Genomic DNA, 20995 nt, shown 5'->3' with positions numbered 1-20995 from the left:
GAACCAACACGTGTATTCCATAACAAAGATGGTATCAGTCACTCACTCACTCAAAACTGTTCAGTCCATTCACATCATCTATTTTCCGTGTCCACTTTTCTTTTCTACACACTTGCCATATTTTTGTTGTCACATCATATCTACACTGGACACGACAAAGCATTGCAAATCATTTGAACTTTGTGTCAGTACGTCATAAATAGAACGAGTCAGCAGTTTACTGTCGGGGATTTGTCGCGCCGCGCTGCATCCAGTGTAGACAGCATCACTGATTATAATGGGTTCTATTGTATTTTGTTGCGTCGCGCCGTGCCGCTCGCGTCCGGTGTAGACACAATGTAAGTTAATGTCGCTTTCTGAAGCTGTGTTTGAATTTTCATGCCACATTATTTGAAATTAGCGCGGGCCAAACATTTTTCTCTCACGGGCCGGATGTGACCCGCGGGCCACCTATTGAGGAACCCTTTCCTATACTGTGTTCATTAACTAGGATGTTGCTGGAATCAGTACAGCCAGAGACCCCTGGTTTTCCAATACCAGTGCTGTGAGGAAGGATGCTACGGTAGGCCAAGCAGAGACAGGGAAGAGTATGGTAGAGGTAGGAAAAACTCAACAGACAGACAGTGACAACAAAGAACAACATACTGTAGAGAATGACAGTAACAGCAGACAAATGGCATAAACAGACAGCACACAGACTCTACAACATCCTCAGATTCTTTTTCTTTTGTTTTTACTGTATGTGTAAATTTGTTATAAACGTGTGCTCTTTAAAAAGTAGTAAGCATTGTTTGCCAGACACATACATTAAATGTTTAAATATCTGTTACATATATGGTACTGCTTATATTATTTCACCATCTGTACACAAATGTAAGTAGTGAATGCGTGTGTCCATGGGTTGGGCTGTGTCGGTGTGGTAATGTGGGCCGGTGTGGCTATAGTGCCAGGGCTGAATTTTTGTCCCAGTCCGCCCCTGGCTGGGGGTACTCCAGGACAGGTTTGAGAACCACTGATTTAGAACATTTAGACAATTTCTGTTTTCTGTTTTACAAATCAAATCAGTCTACAGACCTCCCACAGTTCCTTTGTAGATGGAAAATGTGATGTATGACAAGTCAGATATACTGTGCATGTGTTTTCTGCTGAGATGAGCTCTGTAGCAGCTTGCCCCTCAGCGGGGAAATCTTCATCATGAGTCCATCATCTGCCACCCTGCCCTTATGGCTCCATCCGACCCCCACCATCCTCAGCGCCCATATGACTGGCTGGCACTGGAGCCGGGGGTGAAAGGATCTCCTACAGCATGACTCTCGAAAGCCCGATCAACTGATAAATGTTAGGAGTCCCTGGAGCAGCTGCCATTGGATGGCGCCTCTCTCGGCACTGACGCAACTGAAGAGGCAGGGAGGGAAATTAAATTCCAGAGCGAGCCATGTGAAACATTTCTGATTTACTTTAATAAGTGCTAACCATCCCAGAGGATGCCAACAGTTAAATAAAGTAATTTCAGAGGTGTTAATTTCTCACTCCATATTAAAGCAGAGAGGGGTGGTTCTGAAATAGATGAGACAGACAGAAAAAGCATAAGTGTGGCAATAATGTTATTTGCGCTGAATAAAAGAGGAGCGGAGGTGATAAAGAGTTTCTGGGTTAATCATAAGTCTAGATTTGTGAATGATCACAGTCATCACACATGCATTTGGCATTTCGCTCTGACACAGCATAACAATCGCAACTTAAACGTTTGACAAAGGTGTGAGCCTGCAGCTATCACAACTTCAACATAAACTCCTCTGAGGAAAACACTGAGATTCAGCAGAGATTCATCAAGACAAACACACCTCTCCTGAAAAAAAATTTGCAATGGAGATTCTAATCAGGGAATTTATCAAATTTATTTATCTATTTAACAAAGGCAGCGAAACCTTTTTTTATGATGCATAACAATAATTTAACATAAAAAAAACTGCAAGAAACACTAACAATAAGTAATGTATGGTTCTATCATGGTGTCTTGGATAGGAATAATGGTTGAAAAGTTGGTTTTTGGATGAAACGCTGACCTTTGTGACCCATCCCTATCTAAAAAGTTACAATTAATAACACTTCAAAAATGTCAACAGACTAGGGATGCGCCGATCTGATATTCATATCGGGTATCGGTCAGAGAGGGCCGATCCAAATCCGAGATTTTTTATTTTTTATTTTTTTCCCCGATTGTGCGAATTATTCTGTGTTACTTCTGAGGCCAAACGATAGCTTAATGTGAGCTACATATGAATATTTAAGTCCTTACATTAATTTTTCTAGAATAACTTTTGCTGCCGAATTATCCACTAACCTAGTTTATGATAAGTTTTTGTCATAGATTATAAATATACATAGGCCTATATTTTTTCATATTTGTTTATTTTATTTTTCTTTATAATGAAGTAGTCTGTATCTAGTAGATTATGAAAGAATGATTATCAGTTCCACACACAGAGATATATAAATTCTACATTTATTTAAATGAGGGGAAAAAACTTCACTGGTATCGGATCGGTATCGGTATCGGCCAATACCGAACCCTAGGTATCGGAATCGGTATCGCAGGCAAAAAAGACGGATCGGAGCATCCCTACAACAGACCCACACATTCAGCCGTTTCTGAACAAAAGAATGTTAAATATAATGATGAACGTAGTATATGAAGTTGGAAATTAACACTATTATTTATTAAATTAATCAAAAGTGACATTGAAGATAATTAAGTGTAACAAAATGAATTCTATTTTAAATAAATGTTGTTCTTTTGAAATGTCAATGTATCGTCACGAGCCGCAGGGTTTAATTTGGTTTTGTTTGTGTATGTTTTTTTTTTACTCTCAAAGCCGCGATTCCCATTCACTTCCATTATAAGACTAACAGACTGCAACTGTTTGAGTTAAAAATCTTCGTTTGTGTTCTAGTGAAGAAACAAAGTCACCTACATCTTGGATGCCCTGGGGGTAAGCAGATAAACATCAAATTTTCATTTTTGGGTGAACTATCCCTTTAAGCAGCATAACCTGATAATAATAACAACAAGAAATACTTCCTGAGTAGCACCAAATTAGAATGATTTCTGAAGAATCATGTGACAGGAGTAATGGTTAATAATAAAACAGGTATTTTAAATTTGATTAATTTTAAATTGCAATATTTAAAAACTTTACATTTTAATAATATTTCACAATATTATTGTTTTTAGTTTATGTCTGATCAAATAAATTGCACCCTTGGTGAGCAACAGAGACTTAAAATAATAATAATAATAATATTAAAAGTAATAATAAATTCTTGATTAATTAATTAAAAAATGTTACTGTGACAAAAATTATAGAATTCTAAAATGTTCTGTATGCCAAAATTCCACAACTGAACCGAGGTTCCAGAACTGTGGCGATTCTGAAACTCTCTTTTAGAACTAAATCTTCGGTTCCACAGTAAACAGACACTACAGTACATGTGTGGCCTGACCCTTTTTTTTGGGGTCGTAAAAACCCTTGGATGAGCTGTCCATTTTTGTGTAGTTTTGGGTAACAGCTGTTGCTCATATGCATAGGCTGAATCATCATGAACACACCCTGCTCATTTCTGATTGAGTAACCAGACTCAACCATAAAAGACACCTGAAATAGTACAACTAGCCCCTGAGAAAGCCCACACAAGAGATGGAGCTCAGTGAATTTAAACAACGCCCTGTTTACAGAGAATAGTGTCATTAGGTTCAGAACTGGATATACGGTATATTCAAATTCACACAGACTAGATTTGCATGAAGAGAAAGGCTTAGAATGTTAAGTCTGTGTTATGATGTTACTGTGCTCTAAACTTAGCACTGAAATTTTAGAATACAAACAGAGTTCAGGGAATTTAAGGCCTATTCACACTCAATGTTTTCTTCTCAGCGAGTTCAGACTACATGTGCATTCAGACGTCTCACTTAAATGCATTAAAAAAACAACAATGTCATTGGTAACATGAGAACTGTGATAATATTATAAAGTTTCACTTGTGGTTTCACCTTCTGGTTGTGATTTATGACCAGTGAGCATTATCTACAGTGCTGTCTGTGTGGTTGCTATAGCAAATAAAATCTCTCTAAACCTCATGAGTCCTGGACTAAAGTTCAGCAGTGGAAATGGAAATAATAAATACTTGCCAAGTTCAATTCCCACTTGGCACGGCAGGCTGCTGATGGTTCAGTAAAGTGTTTACATACTTTTTCTATCATTGTTCAAAGTTAATGATTCAGTGTATCACCGAGATATTAAACTGATGGTTTGTTTATGGTTAATTATGTAAAAGAACCATTAAAATTTAGCAAAATCATAATTTAGTTTGGGGAAATGTCATACGTCAGAAAACATATGTCAGCAAATCCAAACCTGCAAAATGACTGACAGTACAAAAATGTACAAAGCTACCAAATGTGGCACTTCAAGTGACTAACAGGGTCAACAATGTTGAGTATCCAGTAATTCCCCCCTCTGAGATGAGCTATTTAAAACAGTCTAATCTCTCTCTTGATTGCTCAACAATGAAACGTCTTGGACTGAAACCTAGAGGCCTGTGCTCGAATAAACAGTGCCTGGAATCTGTGAAAAAAGAGCCATTATTGTAGCTTATAACTTGTTGCTAAGCCAACTGCCTGGCTCAGATTGTCACTTGTCAGCCAGTCACCAAGATTTCTGTCCCGCCTGGTGTTAACTTCCTCCAAAATATTTTTAGAAGTGGGAATCACCAAGGCTTTCAAAACACTCTGAAAAGCCTGACCCAAATTCAGAGAGCTATTTACCCACTCATGTAAGAGAGAAATTCACATTTCCACAGACACTGAGGAACTCTTCACTTCCTATAGCAAGTTCACTGGCATGCCATCAGGTAATTGTGCTCTTGAATCAAAGGTCTACTGTATCTCCAATCACTGAAACAGCAGGACATAATATGTAAAGCACATCTATGAAGTCAAAAAATGAGTTATGGTTAGTGGTCAACCGATATGGGTTTTTTGACAGTCGATGCCGATATCTTGGAAAGCAGGGTGGCCGATGGCCGATATAATTTTATTTGACTTTATATTTAAGAAATTTGAAATCATTTGAAAATGGATTAAAAATAATTGTGTAAAATAAACATACTTATACTTTAGAAGACAATGCATTTTTCACAAATAAATAAATATTTAATAAAAATGCAATTAAAAGAAAGTAAACACGGTAACCAACAGGGCACTCAGTATTCTGGGAAGTTTGTGTGAATCTTTTTTTTTTCAAATAAAGCCAAGGTAACACTCATTTTACATACAGCACGCAATAAAATGACATGAATATGACAGTGGGCAAATGCATAAAGCGCAGCATAATTTGTTTGAAATCACTAGTTTAAAGTTTGTCGATCGCGCGTCTCCAGTGAAGCAGAACTCTCCTCCTGTAAGCATTCAATTTGCACGGACCGACCGTCACGCAGAAGACACGCGATCATGCAGGATACAAATGCACACTTCACAAGATCTCAACTAGATTCGACTAAGTCTGCAAGGTTTGTGAAATTAAATGTTCATTAGTCATTCAAAGATTTGTTTAAATGATATAAATGCGTGTTTGCTGAATGCTGACGGCAAACGAGAAAGTATTATAATGTTTGCCTTTCTATTACTAATAATATTAAAGCAATCGTTATAATACTTTTTTGTATAGATTTTAATTCATTTGTTTAACAGTTCTATCTGATTATTAGATAGACTTATATCCATATTAGACAGAACTGAACGACGACAGCGAACAAGAGGGAGAATGTGAGCGGTGTGCGCTCAGGCGCTGCGGCTGCCGTTCTCAGCGCCGTCACAATAAAAGTCCGCCGCGCCATCAAAATAAAAGTACCGCCTCGAACACATCGGCCAAACAGAAAAACTTATCGGCCGATGCCGATATTTGAAAAATTACAAATATCGGCCAATATATCGGCCTTGGCGATATATCGGTCGACCACTAGTTATGGTGCATTATCTCATGCTTTTATCTACAGAATGTTTATACAATATTCATATTTTTGAAACAACCAGCCTAGAGATGAGTATTAATATAACAAAGTGAAGAATCTATGTTCCTCATTATTTGACTATCCAAATAAGTCATGAATTTAAATACTATATTTCAAACAAAAGAGTAAAATACAATCATACACAACTGATTTAATTTTTCTCCATGTAAAATAGCATAAATATTTCCTAAACGGCCAAATTTGATTGGTACCTTCTCCTCTAATTCATGGTGTGAAAGTTAATATTACTACCAGTTGTCACCAAGATAAGGGTTAAAGGGATAGTTCACCCAAAAATGAATGAGGGTGAGTAAAATAAATGATGACAGTAGGGATGCTCCGATCAGGATTTTTGAGGCCGATCACCGATCGCCGATCACAGAAAGCAGTATCTGCCGATACCGATCACCGATACCGATCTTTTTAAAGCCTTCTTTTTATCATTTATAACAAACCTAGCCAAAAAGCCATATGTGTTGACTGTGAAGCACAGTAGACTTTAATAATATGCATTTATGGTGTAATTACTACATTTTCGTGTCAATCCATGTTCATATTTACTGCAAAAAATGCGCTGTTACTTTAATTCAGCTCTTGCAGCGCAGCAATAGACTCGGTGTGGAAACAATCACTACACTGCTGCAGACGCACCGCTCCTGAACGCACTGCCGGACCGCAGCCATGTGCAGTGAACGCTTTAATCCGTTAAAATGAGCGCGGAAAAAATACGCACCGCAAACGGAGTAATGTGAACCTGGCATTATGTGTGTGCGCTGCGAGTGCGAGTGTGCATGAGCGCCAGCTCTTGCAGTCTCCAGGAGAGCACGCGAGCGCTGAATGGTTAAACACTGGCAAGAATTAAAAAATAATGCAATTTATAAACTTTAGTGACGATGTGACACTGCCTCAATTGTGCAAGTGACAATTCCTCTGTCAACTGTACAGCATTCAGCTCGCTTACAGTGCAGACGCGATGTGTAGTGATTTGAAGACATTTGCGTATTTTGAGAGAGTGCGCGCGCAGTGATTCACTCACGCTGTTTGTGAAATTACGTCTGACACAAGGTTTTCAAATTACTTTATAAGTTATTTAATGAAGAAATATGAAGTAGAGTACGGCAGCGCCATCAGCTTGAGATTGGTTTTTTGAGATCGGCCTTTTTAGAGACCGCCGATCAATCATCCCAAAGCGATTATCGGCCGATAGTGATCGGTAGCCGATCAATCGGAGCACCCCTAGATGACAGAATTTATATTTTTGGGTCATAGAATTTTTAATAAATAATGAAAGAATTTTAATTTTTGAGTGAATTCCTTAAAGGTAAAGTTCACCCAAAAATGGAAATTCTGTCATAATTTACTCACCTTTATGAATATCTTTCATCTGTTGAACACAAAAGAAGATATTTTGAAGAATGTTGGTAACCAAAAAGTTGCTGGTAGCCATCACAATATTTTTTTTCCAATGGCTACCAGCAACTATTAGGTTACCAACATTCTTTAAAATATCTTCTTTTGTGTTCAGCAGAAGAAAGAAATTCATACAGGTTTGGAACAACATGAGGTTGAGTAAATCAAGACAAAATGTTCATTTTTTGGGTGAACTTTCCCTTTAAGAATGCTATTACAACTTAGACAGGTTTCGAAATGAATCTATATCATTCACATTGTTGACTAAAGGGTGGGCGAATGGCGTTATTTATCACCCGCTGTGCACTGATGCTGTTCGTCTATGAGTGATGATTTGATTAATAACAATGATTCACAATGATGTATGCAGACAGTGCGTGTTTGTTATCTTGCTTACATCATGGCCACTTTCAGCCAAGGACGTCTAAACAAAATATAAAGCCTAGATTTTAAAGCCAGAAGAGGATCAAGTAGGAAACAATTCACTGTTGTTTAAAAAATGTATAATGACAGAAGTCACAGTAGGGGTCAGAACCAGTCCAGTCAATTCAAGTCATGTGTTGCATCAGAAAATAAAACAAAGCTTTTGGTATTTTTATAAGTAATCTACTAGATTATTTTTTATGAATTATGAAGACTGAAACTTGTCTTTTATAATACTAATAAAACTCCTCTTTAAAAAAGTATGCTACAGCCAACTAACTATATGCAATAAAAAAGGAGAGGTGTGTTAAGCAACAAGTGGCAATAAGAGCACAAACTTCAGCCCACAACAATATTTCCTATTTAAAGATGCACTCAGTAAGTTATTGTTTACTTTTAGCTGACCAAAAACATACCAGCAACTTAGTCGATTGCATTTCATGGCTGGTCATGTGATGTCAATATGGTGGCACTCATGAGATGCCAACCTACTCCTAGTAAAATAAAACAGCTTTGGAGTCTTCATACTTACAATTTTTTTTTTTTTCAAGAATATTGATCATTTCTTTACATGTAAAACGTTTTAATTATTATAACTGATTGAGCCTTTAAAAATAATTTGCAATATTTCATATTTAAGAGATTAAGAACATATTAAGAATTGAGATTTGAAAAGGCCTGGATGTTTTACGGCATGTCTGATATTGTGAACTGCATTGTTTTAAACTGCCTCACCTAACAACGTCTCCAAAATACAAAATATGCTGTTTAAAAATCGATCTTACGTTGAAGAAGTATTAAAACATTCAAGATGTCAAAGTTTGTCAGGTGTGGGAGTGCGTTTGCAAACATGTTGTGCTTACATTAAACTGCCAAACGCCGGGCATATTCCGACCTTTGACGCCACAACAAAGCAGGACAACTTTAAAACATTAACCCTGTGAAAGTTTACAACACTCACCCTCCGTAATGCGCCTTTACTTTCACATATCCCGAGGGCAAATCCATCATAGATCCGTTACTGACAGGCATGACTCCAAAAGTCTACAAACACTCTTGGGACAGAAATAAACAGCCTCTGTGTATTAGAAGACGATATCAGATGTACAGTGACATAATTCCGAATGAACCGTGTAACGTTAAGTGGTCAATCTTGTCCGTAATGCTCCTAATGTCACGTCACCGCTGAAATGATCCATATCGCGAGCGCGTCGTTCAGCTTCTTTCCGGTACGCTGGCTTTTACGGTATCTTTGCTATGGTTACTCATAGGGGCGGAGAGACACAGAAGTATGGCTACTTCCAGGTCTGGACTGGCCTCGGAATCCACCTGTTGTTCGCCTGCGCTGCCGTGGGACACTCCGTGCATGTTATGAGGCGCTGTCGCGAGGAAATTTTCCAAAGTGCGCTTTATAACGTCATAACAGAACAGCGCGACGGTTTTTTATTTTTTAATTTTATTAATTAATTTTCATTAATAATAAAAAAAAAAATTTATTTATTTTTTTTTATTAATTTTTTTTTTCCCCTTCTGTATTTCTTTCTTCCAAATTTATGCACACCCCCCCCTCCAGATCAGTAGGTGGCGGTAATGCACCTTTTTCGCTGGTTTGCCAAACCGCCATAAAACACCAGAAGAAGAAGAAGAAGAAGAATCGGACGTCGCCAGTCTGCATTATGACGCTCTTTGTGGGAATACCGTACGCGCGAGGAACACCAACTCACAAAGCATTACTAACTACAGATTTATTCGATAATGTTTTGTAAATACAACGGTATTTATTTTATCCCGCTCTACGAATAACTCTCTTTACTTTAGGGCAACAACGCTAGCATATTAGCCGTTCGATTCTACAGCTTTTGTGTCTACATTGTTATGTGCTATTTGCATTTATCGACTATTATGCTTTTAAGCATGAGTTATGATAGATAATGAATTTGTATAAATCACATGGAGGTGAACAGAAAGAGTATAGGCATTCAGAAGTGCTAGTTAGCTAGCTAGCTAGCTGAGTAGACTGAAGTGCTATGCATCAACTTGCTCCTGGTCCTCCTCACACTGGAACCGTCAGCTTTTGGATTGCTGACATTAAGTTAGAGACATTTAGTTATTAAATTAGCCTAAAGCCCTGGCACTTGCATTACATGGGAAATCTACAATGTCGAGGATTCTTCTGGGCCTGGTAATGCTTGGTTAGTAAAATGTATTATGTATATTTTTTCTCTTATTAAAAAAAAAATTATATATATATTATTATATTATATATATATATATATATATTTTTTTTTTTAAGGAGACCTGAACATTGTCAGCAACTGCAACCATAGTACATTTGAAACATGTATAATTGCAGATAACCAAAAAGCCTAAAAACATGCTAAATGTTTCTTAATTTTAGAATGAATATGTAAATATTTTAACGTAACGTTACCCTTAACTATTGTCATTTTTAACAGGATGCACTGTTGCTGTTGAAGATGTTCATGCCTTTGGTGAGTTATTGACTTTATGTTGTTGTCTACAGTTGGGGTTTTCAAACTATTATATTTCAAGGACTCCCAAATGTGATGGTCCCCTTCCAAAAATACAAAAGCATATATATTATATAAGCATATATATTATATAAGTATATATATATACTATAATTAAAAAAACAAATCTATTCAATATTAGAAAAACATTTTAAATGTACTTTTAATGTATTTGTATTTGTACTTTTTTCTGTCAAACATTCTGTGAATGGAAGTTTGAGAAGCCCTATTCTAAGCCACTGATCAATCTTAAAATATGAATTTGAAATTTTAGTATTTATTGATGTTTTGAATTGGGTTTTATTTTTACATTTTCTGTTTTCATTTCAGTTTTAGTAATTTTGTCATTTGCTTTATTAGTTTTTGGGTTTTTTATAATACTATTTAGCTTTTATTTCAGTATTTCAAATTATAATTTTAAGTTTTATTTTTCAATAATTGTAGTACTTCTCTTAATTGTAGTATTATTTCTTTTTTTTCTTGCAATTTTAGTTTCAGCTAAGGATAATAACACTGGTTCATTCCCATTATTTCCACAGACGACCCGATCACCAGGCTTGTGAATGAAAAACCGGGTGAGCGGTGCTCGGGTAGAGTGGAGGTGCGTTATGGGCATCAGTGGGGCACTGTGTGCCAGCATGGTTGGGATCTGGAGGATGCCGCAGTGGTTTGTAGAGAGCTCGACTGCGGCTTTGTGTTGGACATTCCAGGTGGCACTCGTTTCGGACGGGCCGGTGGAGAGGTGCTGTGGAGGAATGTGAAATGCTCGGGTGACGAGTTTGCCCTGGATCTGTGTGAACGCTCCCTCAATGATTACGTGTGTATGCACAGTGAGGATGCTGGAGTGGAGTGCACAGGTATGAGAGCGTTTGAAAGATTTGTATTTTGTTTTACGCAACTTGTGTTTGTTTGTAGTTGTTCATAATTTTTTTCTCCAACCAGGAAAACTTTTAGCACCAACCTTGTCAATTCAGTCTCGCTTCTACACCTATTCAGCCGGAGAGGCCGTTCACTTTAAATGCACTGCCCCGTACTGGCAGTCCATTATTGACTTCCGTCTGTACAAAAGAGGTGTGGACACTCCGCTAGTGACCCAGAGAGCCGATTCCAGACAAATGACGGTGGATCTGACTCTGTCAGACTTGGAGATCTCGCACCAGGGCAGCTACAGCTGTCTCTACAGGATACACAACAAGCTGGGAAACTCTCCCTCAGGATATTCTCCACACAGCAACTTCATTAACATCACAGTCTGTAAGTCACATCTGCTGCTGAAGTTGTAATCGAAAGCTTAAAGTCTAAGTCTAACCTTTATTACTTGTTCTCAGTGGAGATTCACACTCCCCAAATCTGGTACAACACATCTCCTGAGACCCGGCCGGGTTGGGTCACCCGGAGCCACAGTTTTAACGTCACCTGCTCCACTCAGCCTCAGTATCCAGGAGGATCCTTTCAGCTGCGGCTCATCAGGCCCAACGGGACCGTCCGGCACTCTCTGCCAGCCCTCGCTCCCTCCGTCACTTTTACCTTCTCCAATGCCCAGTCCAATAATGAGGGCTACTACTGCTGTCTTTACAAGGTCCAGACTGGAGAACGCACATTTATCTCGAGGGAGAGTCAGCCTTTACCCATCTCTATTCGAGGTGAGTTGTGTGCTGCCAGCCCAGGTAGACTTGCCCTCTATTTTCTAATACATCTATTTTCTAAATCATTCATATTCTTCAATTCATCCATGTATGTTTTTTTTTATTGATAATCCATTACACTCATATGTGACCCTGGACCACAAAACCAGTCTTAAGTCGCTTGGGTATATTTTTAGCAATAGCCAAAAAAAACATTGTATGGGTTAAAATTATCGATTTTTCTTTTATGCCAAAAATCATTAGGATATTAAGTAAAGATCATGTTCCATTAAGATATTTTGTAAATTTCCTACCATAAATATATCAAAACTTAATTTTTGATTAGTAATATGCATTGCTAAGAACTTCATTTGGACAACTTTAAAGGCGATTTTCTCAATATTTTAATTTTTTTGCACCCTCAGATTCCAGATCTTCAAATACTTGTATCTCGTCCAAATATTGTCATATCCTAACAAACCATACATCAATGGAAAGTATAAATCTCAATTTTAAAAAAATTACCCTTATGACTGGTTTTGTGGTCCAGGGTCACATATGGAAGCTTGTTTACACCACAGAATAAAAACTTTTTATCTCACAAGTCGGACTATTTTGTGAGATAAAATTTCTGGACTGGCCTCGGAATCCACCTGTTGTTCGCCTGCGCTGCCGTGGGACACTCCGTGCATGTTATGAGGCGCTGTCGCGAGGAAATTTTCCAAAGTGCGCTTTATAACGTCATAACAGAACAGCGCGACGGTTTTTCTTTTATCCCCCCCGCCATGACGTCAGCGAGGAACGTGCAGGTGGATAACGGTTTGCACGGTGTGGGTCCAGCCGGTCTCGCTCTCGTTCTCTCTCTCGGTAGAGACTGAATGCTTATCCAATTAAACAGAAGTAGGTCGGTGAGAGAAGAAACTGTTGTGCTCGGAATGATGCACGTGAATGGGCTGAAAACTACTCCTGAACTCCTGCACTTCTTAAGAAAGATGCAGATATAGCGATTTGGCTATAAATAGTTGAATAAACCTGTTTTGGTCATCATTAAAAGTGAATTTTTTAATATTTATTATTTAATTTTATTGTTATTCAATTTTTACTTTAATATTATCAAACGAGAAATATCATTAAAGTGATAACCTGGTTCCAGGTAATAGTGGGGTCACCCTCACAATATCTAAACTATGTGAATTTGGGTCTGGGATCTAATTAAAATGAGGGAAATTATTTAGAAGTTGCACGATTTGAATAGGGAACGTGAAATCAACCAGGAACAAGTTTGTTTGAGCCGTTGAACTCTTGTTTTCTGGGTTAAAGTCTCTAAATTAGTATCTGGAATTAAACGTTATTCACAAACATATTCGCATGACACAACAAAGGTGTTTGTGAAGACAACCCGAGTAAATTAAATCATTGTGTGGGTTTTTATTTATTTATGAATGTTTATTTGTTTATTTTTGTTTCGTTTAATTTATTTATTTTTTACATAAATCTTTAAGCTGTAGTTTTCTGTAACACTGTATTGTATGTAAAATCTCAATAGTGTTAATATCAGGTGCACTTTACAATAAGTTTGTATTTGTTAACATTAGTTAACTACTGTAGTTAACATGAACTATGAAATATACTTCTAAAACATTTATTCATGTTAATGTTAATTTCAAGCATTTATTAATGCATTATTAAAGTCAAAAATTTTATCTGTTGTAAAGCTGGACCTGAGCTAACACTGACGATGAATGAACAGTTGTATTTTTATTAACTCGTTTTAACAAATATTTATTACAGTATTTTAATAAATACGGTAACAAATGTATTATTATTACTAGTAAAATGTACACGCGTCGCGACCCTACAGACTACAGAGGGTAAGTGGTTTGGAGAATAAAGCTGTAAGTGTTGTAATTATCATTTTATCCACATGATGTCGCCACAAGCTTATTCACATAAATTCTTACCCCTGAATAGTTGTCAAAGCAGTCTTATGTAAAAGTTATGGTTCTAATGTTCCAGCTAATACTAATTGATGATATTTTAACTGTCAGTTGGATTCATAAAATTGTAATACTGTAGATCTCATAGCTGGGTGATATTTAAATTTATGGTGTCATTAAATTGTGTCTGAGTGTATTATTTTTCCACGTCTAAGCCTAAAATTGTTTTAAGCCTTGAAGCAAATCAGCGTGAACGTTTTTGTGCGCAGATCTTGCGCAACGTCGTAGAACTGTAAAAAAAAAAAAAAACACCTACAGTAACGTTACATTCTCCTCATCTGAATAATGGGACGTCTGACTCATTACTTCGAATCGACTCATATGAACAGTTCATTTCAAAGAATCAGTTAAAAAGACAATTCCGTGATTCTTGTGCGTCCGACGTATACGTCATCACGTAGTCCTGGACACCCTGGTGGCCAGTTACATTCCAATACATGCTGTTTATTAATAAGGGTGTTTATGTCATTTAATGTGTCATTTGCCATGTTTCAGCTAATGAGAATGAGTCATTTAGAAGCGAGATAGAATCTGCATTTAACATTCATTTAAATCTAGCCTGAATAACAGTTTTTGGTGTTTAAATATTAGCTGTAATTTAATAAGTCATTTATTAAAACAAACTCGTGGTACAAAATTTAGACGTACAATAAAAAGTAACTTTTCTCACCATCAGTCAAATCCGCGCTTCACTGCAAATGCTCTTGTGAGTTGTTTCGTTCTGTTGATTCAGTTTGTTCGGAAAGTTTTTTAGCGAAAAGATCCGATTCAAAAGATTGATTCGTTCACGAATCGGACGTCGAGACGGGCGAAGAGGAGGCGGTTTGGCAACAGCTGATCTGTGACTGGAGAGTGCATGGTAGGAAGTGGCGTAGATTCCGGAAGTGATCATGCATTGCTAAGAACTTCATTTGGACAACTTTAAAGGCGATTTTCTCAATATTTTAATTTTTTTGCACCCTCAGATTCCAGATCTTCAAATACTTGTATCTCGTCCAAATATTGTCATATCCTAACAAACCATACATCAATGGAAAGTATAAATCTCAATTTTAAAAAAATTACCCTTATGACTGGTTTTGTGGTCCAGGGTCACATATGGAAGCTTGTTTACACCACAGAATAAAAACTTTTTATCTCACAAGTCGGACTATTTTGTGAGATAAAATTCACAATTAAATATTTTACAAGAACACAGAAATTTGTGAGATACAAACTTAGAATTCTGAGAAAAAAGTCAGAATTGCAAGATGTAAACAGAATTATGAGGGGGAAAAAAGTCAGAATTATGAGATATAAATTCTGATTATGAGCGGAAAAAAGCATTGTGAGGTTTAAAAGTCGCAATTACCTTTTTTATCCCGTGGCAGAAACAAGCTTCAATTCACTTGCATTTACTTCACAATACTGAAGAAAAGATCTGTGATCTGTCGCTTTTTCAGTTTTACTTTACTTTAAGGACATTTATGCATTTGACCTTAATTTGGTTTGCTGTTTTTTTGAAGTAGAAGTGGATCCGGTGATAAGCCCAGTGGTCATCAGTTTACTGGTATCCGGTTTGACATTTGTGGTGGCGACATGTGCCATTCTGATTGTTGCCAAAGTTTACTGTAAGAGAGTGAGCAAACCCACTGAACTGGAGCGAGAGAGCAGGACCTGTGAGTATAGCTATGTGATTTAAAAAAATATTTAATAGTTTGTGTTTCTTTTTCTGACAAGTTATATTTTTATTACAGGTGTTGACAACACATACATTGCCTTGACAATCAAGTAATGGGAGTTCAAAAAGAAGGTAATGTGAGTTTTGTTTTGGCTTAGTTTTGTTTTTATTTGTGTTGTTATTGATTGTTTTTGTATAGTTTTTTTTTTTTGGGAGGGGGTGAGTTTTTTCCTAATCAGGCACAACACAACAAGGTGTGATAAATTATAAATTGTGTATCTGTTGTGCCAACAAGCACTTGAACAAAGCCCAAAGTATACTTCAGTTTTTATGCTTGCGTGCGTGACGCAAATTTCGTCAGCAGTACAGTACATGATATACTGTACATGCACAGCCCGATTGTTCTAACTGTGCACATACAATGTACAGCTTACTCTTGTGATTTGAATTTTTTGGGCAGAAATTTCTTTGTCTACAAGATGACAATTCTGGTCCGGGCTAGTGTTTCACAGTCGGAAATGAAACGATTAGCACCAATGTTGACGAGTGCAGGTGTAAAGGCATTAAAACTCTAGTTTAAACTTTAGTTTTTATTGCTCATTACTTAAGGAGAAAAAAAGCACAGACACTGAATCAGAAAGTAACATCTGTGTGTGGATTTTTGTATGTTTTTGTTGTTTCAGCAACTAGAAACTAGTCACTTGGTCCACCTGAGGTTGGCGTTTCAGTGGCCTGTTCAAACCAAAGGGAACGTCTCGGTTTGAAGAACCACAGATTTTTACCATGGAAGAACCACCTTTTCTTACTATCTGCTGTTCTCTGTCAGTTACAGAGAAACACATTTGAATTGTCATTGGTTGGGGGGGGTTTCTTTCAATGTTACTGGAGATTGGAGAATTTTTTTCTGTGCAAGTAAATGCTGAAATCACTAGACTTGAAGAGGTAACATTACAACACAAGCTGTTGCACTAACAAGGTTAAAAAGGGCTTTTTAATTTTTAGAGGTACCATGTCTGACCCGTCCTGAGGTCTTCCCATATCGTTGCAGGTATAGACTGTAAAACTGTGAAATGTTTTGGGTTTTCTTCTTTTGTTTCTTTGTATTCTCTAAGGGGCTTTATATAATTTAAAATGATATATATATATTTTTTTTTTTTTTCTACTACAGTTGTTTTTAAAGATCTTATGTGTATAATGTTTGGTTAGTTGTAGGTGGGAACAGGGACAGACAGCCTAAGAACAACCTCTATCAGTCACTACATGAATATAAAAGTATTATTTCATTGTGTATTTTACCTGGTTTGTTCGTATGTTCTGTTTGAAATGAAAGTGGGCTCTCTGAACTCATTATACAGTAGATCTAATGTGATGCTTAAGCAGAAAAAGAACAAATCCTCCAACACATTTCTAAAACAGCACAGGAAATAATCCCCGTATTTACAAATAGGAACAATAACAGTAATAGTAATAAAAGTTTTAGTGTGGATTATAGGCATACACTAAACATTTTAAGCAGCACTACTATTGTCTAGTTAAGCCAAGAAAACAGTTGTGAACACTACAGTACAGTATATACACTCCATTTTTAACCAGGAAAAGCAATAGTAAATTAGCAAAATTCTCAAATTGTAATAAAAGGTGTGTGTGAAAAACACAGCTGTCACTTCCTGTTACTTCCATGTTTTGCAATGTGTAGAATTAATGGTTGTTGTTTTGTTGCAGTTTTTGGTACATGTAATACAATTAGTAGACTTTTATTTTGCCATTAAAATCAAAAATCACAATTTTGACATGCATATAGTGTTTTTACTGTTTGTTATTAATAAAGACATTTTCAGGTGTATCTCAAAAGTTCCTTTCAATAAAACCTGTAGTTTTTTAAATCACAAAACACCAGAAACAATTGATTCCGACATTCATGTAATTTGGCTCCAAATACATAATTCAGAAGATGACCCAAATCCAAGAGTGATGCTTCCAGACAAATGTAAAAACCATTACCTACTGTAAAATGATGAACACCAAATTCAGTAACTGTAACCTTTAAAATATGCTTATATAATTCATACAAAAAGGCTTTTAAGTTTTCTAGTAGTAGTTGTAATATATCAAACTTTTATGAGCCCAAGAAATGACTAAAATTTTCAGTTCTGTAAAATGTACTGCAGCATTACAATGGACAATTGTATCTTGACCAAGGAACAAAATAAAAGATCTTAAAAATAATCTTTCAACAGGTGCATCCTGTAACACCCACTTCCTTCATATTCACAAAAGAGTTACAGTGTTGGGCTATTACTTTGATAAAACATCACACACAAAATAACCAAGATTTAGGAAGTTCAAATGCACTGCAATATGTTAAAAATCACATCTATTGTGCTGAATATTTGCTTGTTTTAGAATTGTAACATTCAGTTTAATCACTAAAGGAAGAGCTACGTCAGTCTTTTCTCAGGCTCTGCTGATTCCATATTTATATAAACCAAGTACAGAAGACCAGATACGATCAGAAACACTAATATCTGTAGCCAAACTGGGACCAGGCGCGTCTTCTCAGGTGTTTTCTGGATATGAGGCTCTGGCGGTAGGTTTCTTGCTTGTGACATATTCTGGTAAGGAGCTTGAGTCCTATAAATAGCAGGCCTTCAAAAAAATTAATACATTTAATAAAAATAATTCCCCTAACTGTGACACTTTCAGTATAATTGTATACAAACAAAGCCATCATACTCATCTGTGTAGTCCATCCCTCTATAATCAGACCACGTTCTAATAAACCAAAAAAAGCTTGTTAGTTTCACTGTTTTACCATAACTGCTCAAATATTCAGGCTGACTCACCTGTTGCTCACATCATCATATAGTTGCTAAATCAACACAAATGAATCATTAGTTAGCATATAAACAAGTTTTGAAACTAGTTTTAATAAGTGTTGTTAGTACTCACAGGTCTGTGATGCTGAACATAGGTGACGTCCTCTGTAAAGCAAAGGTGTGAGCAATTCAGATCATTGGTGTGATTTGTGACAGATACTCGTGTTTTGTGTTGATCGTCATGTAAGCATTACCCTCTTCCCTGTAATATGTCCTGTCGGATTGAACTTGGGTTCTTCTGTGTTTAGACATGGCTTCTCTCAGCTTCTTCTCATAAAGGGCTCTGGTGGAATCTGGTGAAATTAATATACACAAATCACATGCAAGACCATAAAAAGACATCCTGAAGAAAAAAAGAAGAAAAGCAACAATCCAGGGTTATTATAGTTAACTAAAGCTAAAACTTAAACTATAAAAAAATGTTACTTGAAATAAAATAAACATTAACTAAAATAAAGTATTTCAACATTTTAGGTAGTTACCAAAGCAATACTTCTCATTTTAATTTATTTTAACTTGATGTACTAAACAGCTAAAACTAAAATTTAAATTATTAAAGGGGTCATATGATGCTATTTTAAAGATCATTATTTTGTGTATTTGGTGTAACAGAATATATTGACATGCTTTTGAGACTTTAGTCTTTGCAACTTTACAGATCTTCTTTATGCACCAAGAGCTTGTAACACTCCAAAGAGAAAGGAAAACTTGAAATCGCATCATATGACCCCTTTAAAACCTATATAGGCAACTATATAACAATAAAAAAAACTAATAAAAATGATAAAAGCAACAATAATACTAAAACGTTAACTCAAACTACAATTAAAATGGAAAATACTCAAATAAAAACGAATTCTAAATATTTTATAAAAAATTATAATTGTATCTCAGTGACGCTGCAACAATCCCATTCACATAGTGACGGTTTTAAATCAAGAATTTAACTTACCGACCACAGGACCGTGTTTTATTCCGTAATCATCCAGCATCCGTTTGATCTCTTCGTTGGATTTACTGCTCAACATTGTCATAACTTACACTGAATGACAGCGTCTGAGTTTCTGTATGAAATACTACTTCTTGTCTGTGAAACCGAAAAGGAAATTTATGAACCTGTGACATACAACACAGCGTTACTTCATCAACAGTGGCAAAGTAACCTTTTTGAGATACATTATCTTGACTAACTAGATTTGTTTTATTTTATCATATATTTGATATTACATTTAAACATTGTAATGTTTGCATAAATATTCAAATAAATATGTATTTAATGTCCACAAAATACTTCAGGTCTGTGGTATTTTACGTTTGTTTAGATACTCAGCCGTAACAAAAGATCAACTATTTAAAAAAAAAATCTATACAACATTATTTTCACATGTCTTAACCTATATATATATATATATATATATATATATAGTATATCCTACCTAGAGGGTGCACTGGCACTCGTGACTTTATTTCTGTGCAGTGACGTGAATTTGCAGTTATGAATAGATACCTTGTTCGCTGCGCACGTGACACATTAATACAAAACATAAGCAGATAAAACAGACACTGTGCTCGTAAATCTGTAAATCACGCTAAGGAATTTGTGGCTACGCTGGTGCCTACATATAACCCGTATCCGTTTGAGTTGTAAACAATGTGACGCACTTCCGCAAGGCAACCAATTCGGGGACGTAGCGAATTTATGTTGTTTTTTTATTTTTATTATTACTCTCATTAAACGACAAGGATTTATTTATTAATTCATGTAATTGTTTATTTATTTATTTATTGTGTCTTTATTTTATTTATGCATATTTCAACCAGTAAAATGACTGTGAATGAACATTTATCTGGCTATTGTTTAAGTTTATATGCATATAATAAGAACAAGAAGAAGTCAAGAAGATACATAATTTAAAAATCATAAAAAAAAATAAAGTGTAAATAAGGTTACAGTCATTGGTAATTAGTTTCTCATGATCACGCACCGCAAACCCTTATAATATTTAATATATTTTAAATAATTTTTTATGTCCAAATATGCAGTTTTTTTTTTTAAATAGAGACCCAACGAAAAAAGGGTTTCTTTGTGCAAAATAATTATGATGGTGCAGCCAAATATGTGACATTTAAATTAATTAGTGACGTGTACATATAAAATTATTACAGTCCATACTAGCAATGTTACCGCTGTAAGTTACACTGCAGCCCTAATAGACAAGCAATGTGTTACACGTGGAATTTAATTAGAAAAGTGGAATAACAGTGCCACTAGATGGCAGTATTGGCCTTGAGTCAACAACAATTTACAAAAAATTTTTTTACTTATTGTATGTTTAGGAAATTTGCTTAAATACTTATGACATACTGATATTAACCATGGTAATGTTTTGTTAAAGCATTCTAC

General features: G+C 36.0%; 3 protein-coding genes across 10 annotated transcripts in view; 1 reads left to right on the top strand and 2 right to left on the bottom strand.

Moving 5' to 3' along the window:
* Nucleotides 1–9316, bottom strand: part of LOC107743854 (protein kinase C zeta type-like) — a 105416-nt gene extending 96100 nt beyond the window's left edge. For 3 of the 4 annotated variants that reach the window (XM_016557291.1, XM_016557294.1, XM_016557293.1), the window contains exon 1: nucleotides 8864–9316. In XM_016557291.1, the coding sequence (XP_016412777.1) occupies nucleotides 8864–8934 (71 nt within the window). In that variant the 5' untranslated portion in view covers nucleotides 8935–9316. Of the gene's footprint in view, nucleotides 1–1074; nucleotides 1492–8863 lie in introns of those variants that run through there. The other variant, XM_016557295.1, reaches the window with a different exon arrangement.
* A 152-nt stretch (nucleotides 9317–9468) lies between these two features.
* LOC107743855 (uncharacterized) lies at nucleotides 9469–17274 on the top strand. The gene is made up of 8 exons (XM_016557297.1): nucleotides 9469–10094; nucleotides 10359–10394; nucleotides 10973–11290; nucleotides 11376–11687; nucleotides 11762–12076; nucleotides 15564–15713; nucleotides 15792–15847; nucleotides 16399–17274. Exons 1-7 carry the CDS (start codon nucleotides 10061–10063, stop codon nucleotides 15827–15829), a joined length of 1203 nt encoding a protein of 400 aa, XP_016412783.1. The 5' UTR covers nucleotides 9469–10060; the 3' UTR covers nucleotides 15830–15847; nucleotides 16399–17274.
* An 82-nt stretch (nucleotides 17275–17356) lies between these two features.
* Nucleotides 17357–20245, bottom strand: LOC107743857 (emerin-like). Of its 5 annotated transcripts, none has more exons than XM_016557302.1 (7): nucleotides 20028–20245; nucleotides 19544–19707; nucleotides 18786–18884; nucleotides 18665–18696; nucleotides 18559–18584; nucleotides 18449–18487; nucleotides 17357–18361 (listed from the first exon to the last, which is right to left on the bottom strand). In XM_016557302.1, exons 2-7 carry the CDS (start codon nucleotides 19623–19625, stop codon nucleotides 18154–18156), a joined length of 486 nt encoding a protein of 161 aa, XP_016412788.1. In that variant the 5' UTR covers nucleotides 19626–19707; nucleotides 20028–20245; the 3' UTR covers nucleotides 17357–18153. The 5 variants fall into 5 exon arrangements, with proteins under 5 accessions (XP_016412788.1, XP_016412787.1, XP_016412790.1 ...); XM_016557301.1 differs by having other exon boundaries at nucleotides 19544–19678; XM_016557304.1 differs by having other exon boundaries at nucleotides 20099–20245.
* Between the last annotated feature and the right edge of the window lie 750 nt (nucleotides 20246–20995).

Source organism: Sinocyclocheilus rhinocerous, unplaced genomic scaffold, assembly GCF_001515625.1.
Source record: "Sinocyclocheilus rhinocerous isolate Xijiao unplaced genomic scaffold, SAMN03320098_v1.1 scaffold377, whole genome shotgun sequence".
NCBI classification, from domain to species: Eukaryota; Metazoa; Chordata; class Actinopteri; order Cypriniformes; family Cyprinidae; genus Sinocyclocheilus; species Sinocyclocheilus rhinocerous.
The sequence above is the reverse complement of the archived record's forward strand: the minus strand, read 5'-3'. Positions and strand labels throughout refer to the sequence as shown.